General features: G+C 35.4%; 1 protein-coding gene across 1 annotated transcript in view; it reads right to left on the bottom strand.

Moving 5' to 3' along the window:
- Positions 1 to 10,000, bottom strand: part of JAKMIP3 (Janus kinase and microtubule interacting protein 3) — a 1,929,353-nt gene that overhangs the window by 588,658 nt on the left and 1,330,695 nt on the right. The window contains exon 14 of the mRNA XM_044056811.1: positions 738 to 800. Coding sequence (XP_043912746.1) covers positions 738 to 800 — 63 coding nt within the window. The remainder of the gene's footprint in view (positions 1 to 737; positions 801 to 10,000) is intronic.

Genomic DNA, 10,000 nt, shown 5'->3' with positions numbered 1-10,000 from the left:
GAGCAGTAGATGGCAAAGGCTTCATGTTTTCTCTCTGCATCTCTTTAGTACCTACCAAATGCTCAAGACTTTCCTAAAAAAAGGCACTTAAGTCTTTCCCTCACATTATGGCTACTCTCCAGCAAACTAGATCTTTACTCAACATCAAGACAGTACAAATCTAGATGAAAATCTGAAAAGTATTTTTTTAATCTGTTTCATTTCTTTGCTTGAGAAAGATAAAGATAGGTATTACCGCTTTTTATTACTTTTTTATTAGAATTTTAAACCCAACTAATTCTGTAGGGTGTGAACCAATTGCATTACTGGAAAAACAGCTTTTGGACAACTGTTTAGAAATGAAATTAAGATAATTTTGCAAGATACTGCAAAACAGCATTTCTCAATATTTACTGAGTAATATAAAAGCGTAATGTGACATCACAATGGCTTTTGCAAAAAAAAAATATTAGCATATTTAATGCTGAGTACAACTGAAATGAAGGCCGTTACAGAAATAATTTAAAAATAGAATGAAGGTTTGGAAAGTATGTTTACAACATTCAGTGAAACCATGAAAACTTTGGTAGTTTATAAAATCTATTTGAGAATATTAGAAGTTGTTGAATACTTCTACACAGACTACTTGTTATAGCCATCTATGAAAGAGCACTCCATCTTCATTTAAGTGACTAAATATTGTTAACAATTCTATAAATACATCACAGCAAATAAGGCATATTGCAAGAATCACATACCTTTTCTATTAGTTCTTGATTCCGTTGGTACAAAACTTGTTTTTCTTCAATTAGCTTCATATCCTTAGATTAAAAAACACAACAGTCCCATATTATCATGATTGTTATCGTCATACATGAACATGTCTTTGTACCTTAATTTCTCTGTCTCAGCTTACATCTGCAGTTTCTCACACTGTGCACAAGCTTGGACTTGCTTCAGTCTTAGATATACATCTCTCTCTCTCTCTCTTCTAGTGGCATTATACCATAATTTATCTACGGGTGATCCAGCTGTTTACCTGAAATGCCTTTACCAATCAGCTTATGAAAATAATTAGCTTAATAATTGAACCTGAACCAGCACAGAAAGGTTCACTAGTGGCTACCAATCCAATGAACTGGTTAAGATTGTGTGTGTGTGTGTGTGTGTGTGTGTGTGTGTGTGTGTGTGTGTGTGTGTGTGTGTGTGTGTGTGTGTGTGTGTGTGTGTGTGTGTGTGTGTGTAGTGTGTGTTATGTGTAAAATACAAATAGTGATTTTTGCTCCATTTATAGTGATACAATTCGCCTTAAATCAAAGCTCACACAATGTATATTATTCACAGGGACTATAAATAGAGTATGATACATTTTGTGTTATCAGACGAGTTTCTTTAAACCTCAAATGAGTTACTTCTTGATGAATAGACATTTCCACTCTGGAATCGGTATCTAGGACAGCCATGCAATGATCCATTCCCAAAAGACTTCACAAGAAAGGTGTATGATTTTTTGTTAATAGCTAGAATATAACATCTGCTTTATTTGTGTTAAGCTTTGCAGTACCTCAGGGGCTACAGATTTGTACAGTTAATTAGAAAAGTTTTTTGTGGAGATGTATTAAAAAAGGAATCACCTTTCTGTTCTGATAAAATCTGTATATGACTCTTTATGAGACTTGAAGGTTAGTGAAGATTGGGGCTGCATAGAGGAGAGGTGGCAATATGAAATCAGAGGTTATGTGACTTCTGGCTATGTCAGTGATCAGAGGTTATGTAACTTCTGGCTTTGTCAGTGATGTAGCTTTTTACTTTGTATAATGTACCTAATTTTTGATATGCTTTTTTTTAACAACATGGTGGTCAAATTTCAACTTGTCATCTATAATCACACCCAATCATTTTGTGGGGTTTATCAGTTATATTATCTTATGTCATTGACAGAGACGACAGCAAATATTGTTGTTTTGGTAGAGATGTATTTTGGGTTAAAGAGCAGTAATTCAGTTTTTTGGGGATTTAGTAGTAGTCATCAATTATTTAACCATGTTTCAATCAAAAAAAGAACTGCTGTGTAAGGTACTGAACTTCAGGGAAAGATTTAGCTGAACTAATTAGGGATGAGTCATCAGCCTATTGAACTAGGGTAGCATTTTTTGTAGCAGTGTAGAGGGCATTAATGAATATGTTGAAAATTATGTGATCAAGTATAGATTCCTGTGGGACACCAATAGTTACAGGCAGGAAAATCAATAAATAAATAATTTTTCTGTTTCACTACTTGGAAATCACCTTCAGTTGTATACACAGTTCCATTTGAGCTTTCATCAATAAAAAAAAGTCAGGTCTTCATATTGTTCAAAAATCATTTTTTTTATGCATTATTCATTAAAAAGGATATACTTTATATATACATTGTTTACATACAAGTGATTGCTATCTTACAGACTCACACACACACACACACACACACACACACACACACACACACACACACACACACACACACACACACACTCTCTCACACACACACACACACACACACACACACACTCTCTCTCACACACACACACACACACACACACGTCCATTCAGGCACAAATAAGCCCTTACTCATATGTGCTAACTCTATCCATTCCCTAACCATAACCTTAACCCTTACCCCTGCACATTATGTTACTAAAAATCTATTCCCTAACAGTACCAATGTACAAGACAGACGGACACAGAACTCACACTACAGTAACACGCACAGCACTAAATCTGTTCTGTTACCCAACCCTTAATCTAACCCTAAATTGCAACATTTTCACAAACATTTCAATTGTTATAACACTGTTTTGCACATCTTCACAATCACGACTTTTTTTTTATTCAAACATTCATTTTCCTGCATACTCCTTACCTATGCTATATAAAAATAGTTATAAATGTAACCATATGTGTTTCGCACAAATGTGCATTCACTCATTTACTTGTGCATTCTTTCTTTTTCACAACTTTTCAACAAAATGAATATTCAGTCTCTTTAGTTACACCTATATAGATATAGATATAGCTAGATATAGATATAGATATAGCCATACATATATAGGTGTTGTGCGTCCTTTTGAAATGACAGAATGCCAACTGCCGAACAAATATCTACACACTCTGCGCATGCTCCATGGACTACCCAGAGCAGACTAAACCAATGGCAAGTGTTTTCCAGGGGGCCAAGCCCCCCTGTGCACCCACCCCTCTGCTAATTGTATATACTAACTCTGAGATCGTACTATTCCTGGGGAAAAAGAAATATTCCCCTACCTGGGGATTGTTGATTTTGCATACCTGCTGACCATCTGTCTGCATTGCCCAAATGTTGTCAACATTCTGTTGTTTCAATAGGATGTCCAACACACACACACACACACACGTATTATATATATACACACACACACACATACATACATATATGTTTACTATCGCAGTCGTGAAGCCCACAATCATGAAAATCAAAATCCTAAGACAGAGTATGTAAAGACCAAAATGCTGAAGACCATAATGTGTGCAAATCACAAATAATAAAGCTCCCTACCACTTTCTGCTACAGAACAAATGCTAACATGGGTCCTGGGGGGTGGGGACCAGTAATAAGTGCTAACATGGGTCCTGGAAGGGGGTAAGTCCAGGAGTCTGATATTGTGGGTTTCAGCATTTTTGTCTTTCGACATTATGGTCTCAGGATTATGATTTTCAGGACTGTGAGCTTCAAGTTTGTAATTGTAAAGCACCATACAAATTACTCCAGCAAGAGGACTATTTCCATTCATAAATGTAGTTCATGTGATATTTGCAGGTTTTTTTCTGAGTGTCCATTTACACATTTGGAACACCTAGACAGGACAAGACTTCTAATGCTTCACTACAACTACAGTTCAATATGCATTGTATATCTTACTATTTGCTCTGATTGCACTTATTTCTTTGTGGCCAATAAAACTCTTAAACATTCTAAAAGACATCTAAACTCTCTAAAAGAATTAAAGAACATAATTATGCCATTAATTACAAGGATGCTAACAATGCTTTGTTTATGCATTTGAGAGACAGTACAACTTAGGTAATTTAACAAAAAAGTTGGAAGCCAGAGAAATGAGATGACACTTTCATCTACAAGATGATAAGTTTCCTGGCTTGAATAAAACAATTAATATTAAATATTTCTTAATGAAAAGAAGACTGGTTAGACAACATCAAAGAAAACCAAGAGTTTTTATTAATATGAATATACGGAATTTATGAAATGTAACTAATTTTTAAATCATGTGATTTATCAGGTAACTAACCTTTTATCTAGATGTTATATTAATGTTTGATGTAACATTCTGAAAAGTTATGAGTTATTGCAGGACAAGAACCCTTAATAAATTGTCAATTTGCCTTAGCTGTTATTTCATGGTGGCACTTTGTTTTTCAGATTTAGTTTTGCACCATGTCTAAGTTGCTGTTTTTGATTTTGACCATATCAAATGTTACACACACTGAAAGAAAAGGAAAAATTATAAAAATGGAATAAAAAGGGAACACACCATTCTCTCTTTTCTAAGTCACATGACCTTTGAGATACCACGGTGGTACAGCGGTAGCGTTGTTGCCTCATAGCAAGAGGTTCTCCTGTTCGATTCTCGGATGGAGTGCCTTCTGTGTGGAGTCTGCATGTCCTCCCCGCGATCGAGTAGTCTTTGAAAGACATGCATGAATGGGCATGCCTTCACTGAAGGTTGGGCGTCGGGCTGGCAGCTCAGCACCATAAAAATCTACTGCCAATCATTAGCAGACTGGAGTTCCGCTGTGGCGACCCCTAACCGGGAAAAGCTGAAAAGACAAACCATTAAGTAGAATGGATAAAAATAGAACATATGAAGAACTAATGTGTTGACAATATGAAATCGTGATGTTAATTGCACAAAACTTCAAAGAACTACATCCTGTACAGCGACAATGCGACTACATGAAAAGAGACATGGAGGAGCTCTTGGATCTTGTAGCCCAGGCAGGTATGACCCTAGCCCTGAGTAGCATCTTGCCATTGCCCAGAATGATACCACAGTGCAAGGCAAAATGATTGACTTGAACAATTGGCTAAGCTTCTGGTGTCATTCTAAGGAGATCCAGTATCTGTTTGTCTGGGACAACATGGTCGACAGACCATGATGCTTTGCCAGAGATGGCCTGCAGCTGTCGCCCCTGGGATTCTGGATACTGACTAAGGCTCTTTCCACCCCATAGTGCCTTTTTTAGGCAAGGTTCAAATGCCAAATTCACCACCATAACAGGTACAAGCAAACAAATTCTGAGGGTAATACTACTCAATGCTAGAAGTCTAAACCTCAAAATGCACTCACTCACTCAAGGCACTCCTTAAAGTGGAGAACATCGACATCTGTGCAGTGATAGAGAGCTGGTTCAAGGCTCCAGAGAGCACACCTGCATTACCAGGCTATAATTCATACCACACCTTTCGGCCACCTGACCTGGACTGAAACACTAAAGGCGGAGGCGTGTCCATATTCATTAAGGATATCCACACCTCCAGGCTAGTTGCTCAACATAATGCATCTAAAATTATCAAAGTGCAACTAACACTGGGCAAGACTGCAATCCAGGTTGTAGCTTGTGACAGCTCTCCCACCATGCCCCAGGATTCCCACTCTTCATTTCTTAAGATACTGGAAAATATTAAGGTAGGACCCAATACATTAATTATGGGTGATTTCAACTTCCCCACCATCAAATGGGAAAACTACTCATGTACCAACTCATTCATTCAACATTTTCTGGAATTCATAAATTCCAATGCCTTGGATCAGCTTGTCCACACCCCCACCAGGGGCAGCAATATCCTGGACCTGGTCATTACCAATATGGGTAACTGGTGTCCCATGCCAGAGGTCAACTCCTCACTGGTCAGATCCGACCACAAGCTAATCACCTTAGGCATCCATATCCCACCCCCACCGCCCATTAAGGAAACCATTGTCAAAAACTACTCCAAAGCCAACTTCATGCTTCTTAAGACAGAAGTAGCAAACTTCATGACACCCATGGAGACGGAAAATAGAGGTACGACTGTTGAATCTTACACAAATGTACTGTGTAAGCACATACAGGTGTGCATGGATTATGCCATCCCCAACAGAACCAAGACACTATCCTCCAAAAAAGGAAGCCAATCTGGTGGTCCCCTGCCATAAACAAATTCTACAACAGAAGAAAGAAGCTGTTGCAAAAAAGAGTAAAATCCCAAGAATGGAGGAGCTCCCTGGTCAGCCTCAGTAAGAAGTTGAGATCTCTCATAAAATCCTCCAAAGCTAGTTATGAAAATAAAAATCACCACTGATTCCAAAGACAACCACAAAGCATTCTACAGCTATGTCAAGAATCTCAAAGGCAACACTCAGATCTGCTCTGAGTTACAGCACAATGGCACTAAATATACAGAACCAACCGATTATCTGTTTAATTGATCAATAACAAAATCCTTAAAAATTTTATAAAAAAGTGTTATAAAAAAGTATATAAAATCTGTACAACATATCACTGACCATACGGAACATAGGTTTGTTTTTTTCTGTAATGCAACAAATCACATCAGATGCTCAAGGGAGGATACTACCTGAGCACCCGGACGTATGTGAATTAAAGTGGCAGTTGCGTTTGAATGCTTTTAATTCCCCAGGTCTAAATGAACACTATAACATAAACTGTGTTTTGAAACTTAAACACTATAATGGTTAGAAGTAACAACAGGCCACTTTTCAAATCAACATGTTTTACATTTTACATTTTATATTTCACATTCATATTTTTAAATACATTTTTACATTTAATGAAATTAATGTGATAATTGAATGTTTGGGTTATGAGATTTAAACCTTATATACTTTTTTAATTAAATAAATTAATACCTGTGGTAATAAAGGAAATGTTACTTATATGCAAGTACCAGGAAGTGATGTTAATTCTGAGGAAGTCCTGCACTGGCAGGACGAAAGCGCTTAACTGATTTTAACACTGCAACTTATTTTTAATAAAGGATTTATTAGTGTCCAAGTCCTGGTATCCCACTGTTTGCTGTTTCTTCTGGATAATATTGAGATATATTGCATTAAAGGCTTTATTATACACTTGTATAGCTCAGTGGATAAAACAAGGTCACCTTTGCACATGAATGTGCAAAGAAGCCCAAGTTTTCTTAGGATTTTAGATTTTCTTTGTGGCAGCTTACTTTGAATGACAACTTTATTGTATGATTACCCCTAAATCCTTTATTGTATCAAGAACCACCAGTGAGTCTGAAGTAAATTCTTTCATCTATAAATTGTCATGTCTTTGTACTTAATAATACCAAACTTTATATCCAGCTTACTGGTCTAATTGTCAGTCACAGTTGAATGTTTATTTTTGCTGTTAATATCTTAGTTTCAATTTACTACCATCCTATTTTACAGTTGTTAGAGAGAATAAACAATTTCTCGCTAAAGGGAGGGAAAATAGATTGAATAGTACTGGTCCTAAAGTAGAACTTTATTTGGGATACAATTTCACATTTGTCTGATTTTTCTCATTGGAAAATAACCCTTTGTGACCTAACAATTAACCAGTTAGTGGCACTTTGAATAATGTAAGATTTATTTCAATTTATTTCAGATTATTTTAGTATGAGGTAAATTGTTAAAAGCCTTTGCTAGGTCTAAATACATTACCGCTACAATAGTTACTTGATTTTAGAAGTCAAATACAGAAATAACAACAGAGCAGCTACTCTCAATTTTATGCTATTTCACATGCATTCTAAAGTGACATTTACATGTTTTATTAGTGAAGGCAACAGTAGAAATTGTAACACCACAACCTAAAAAGTGAGATAGTTGCCCAAAAATAATTAATATATCAAACATTTTAACAGCTTGAATGTTATGGGATTTTTATATGGTGCACTGCATTATAATTTGCTAGGCATTAGGGGACATTAATTATATCAATATATGGAATAGTAAAAATGAGTAAATTATCAGATATTAATATGGTATTATTAATAGTAGAAGGGACATATGTTTTGTAAAAAAATGCAAAACTCAAAGGTAAGAGAAGTAGTATTGTTAAAATTACATCTGTTTAAAATGTAGCAGTAGTCAGTTCATTGAGTTTTGTATACCATGCATGTAGACTATCATGTGTTAAACAAATCTGTGCTTAATAAAAAAAATTGGATCTCCTTGAAATCACAGCAAATGATGCATTTAAAAAAAACTGCAACCAGATTAAGGTAGTTAAAGAAACAGCAGTGAGGATAAAATAGTTTCCTACTATAAGAGTATAATAAAATGCTTACAAAAAATGATATTCTGCCAACAATTAGAATCACATATGTGCAACTTCTCCCAGGTGGCCATACACAAATAATGGATTACCACTGCTGTACTTTTGGCAACATATTTAATAAGAATATATCCAGCAGATCTGTTAATAATCTCATTTTACTAAAATAAAAATTAGTGAACTCTAATGTAATGCTGGAAAAATATTCTAAACGTTTATACTTAATGTCTGAATAAAGGGATTGAACATGTACAGTAACCAAAATATCCTTTTCAGCTGCAACACAAGACTTCATCATGTCAGTTAAATTAAACGACTGCCAACTGTGAAGGAACTTTAGGCATAGCAATTTTTAAGGTCTGCTCAACAAAAAATGGCCAGTGCCTCAGTCTTACTTCTAGAGCCTGAGACCATTTATCTCAGGGGTGGATTTTGTAATGATCTATACATTTTAGGAAGACAAACACTTATGTTTGCAATACAGTTTGTTCTAAAGACCCTCTAAGACCAATAATTGTATATTGCCAATGAATAGAATCCAATAACTCCTGATATCTCTGAGAGTTAAGCATTAAGAATATTTGTCATCCTTTAAAATATAAAATGAGCTGTTAGTATATACAAAAAATAATAATAATCCAAAATTACTAATGCTACTTCTTCATCCATTTGTCTTAAGTAACAATCTATTTTTCGTGTCCTGCTTTTTATATTGATAAATTGATTTGTAGATTGCAACAAATAATTTACAAAAATACTAAATCCATCTCCGTTGGTGATCTAAACAATCTTTACCTAGGCATTCTGTCGGATGTAATAATTTCTGTAAACTCTTGTTTCAGTACTTGATTTTTGCCCTGACCCTAATGGAGGGGATTCAAAATAATGACTAGATTTAAAAGGGTACAAGTGGCACAGCAGACTTTATGCTTCTATTTCACATGGCCTTAATGAGATTTTACAGAATATTAGTACTGATATATGCCTGGGGAGTCTCATGCTAAAATGTACATTAAATGTTATTTACTTGCTGTTCAATTGCCCACCTGCCGCCTATTTTCTTTTATTTGTTTATTTGTCTATAGAAGGAGACATTTTCTTATGCAGTTTGTTTACTTAATACATTCAAGAGGTGATCAGGCATCTCAAATCCTCTGATTTACCTTGCAATGTATAACAAATGCAGAGAAGTTTCCCTTTTTATGTGAACTGGTAAAACTAGATGTCTGTTTATAATAAACAGAATGTTATATTTTCATCAGTTAATAGCTTCATTTAAATATTTTAAATGAAGTGATTCATTTCACTGTTATTACACAGACTGTAGTTTTATATTACCTTGACCTTTTTGTAGTGCATGGAGTGTGGTGATTGTTTCAGATATCCAGAAAAAGACAAATCAATCTAGCAATTCTACAGTGCAAGACCCAGTATTAAAAATTGTTAAGCACCCACTGCTTAACTAGTTAAAATCTGGTATCATGCTAGGCAGTCAATTTGCCTGTACTGGCAAGCAAACAACAGTGACAGAATAAAAACAGATATGTTTCTGCTTGCTGCCTGTGCTGGCAATGTGTCCCTGACTTTCTGTAACATAAAGTAGCGTGTTACATTTCCCTTGACTTTCTGAAACATAAATGAGTGTGTGTTATATTATCTT

Source organism: Protopterus annectens, chromosome 14.part0 (genome assembly GCF_019279795.1).
Source record: "Protopterus annectens isolate FY-2018-M chromosome 14.part0, PAN1.0, whole genome shotgun sequence".
Taxonomy (NCBI): Eukaryota; Metazoa; Chordata; order Ceratodontiformes; family Protopteridae; genus Protopterus; species Protopterus annectens.
Note: the sequence above shows the minus strand (reverse complement) of the source record. Positions and strands in the feature narration are given on the sequence as shown.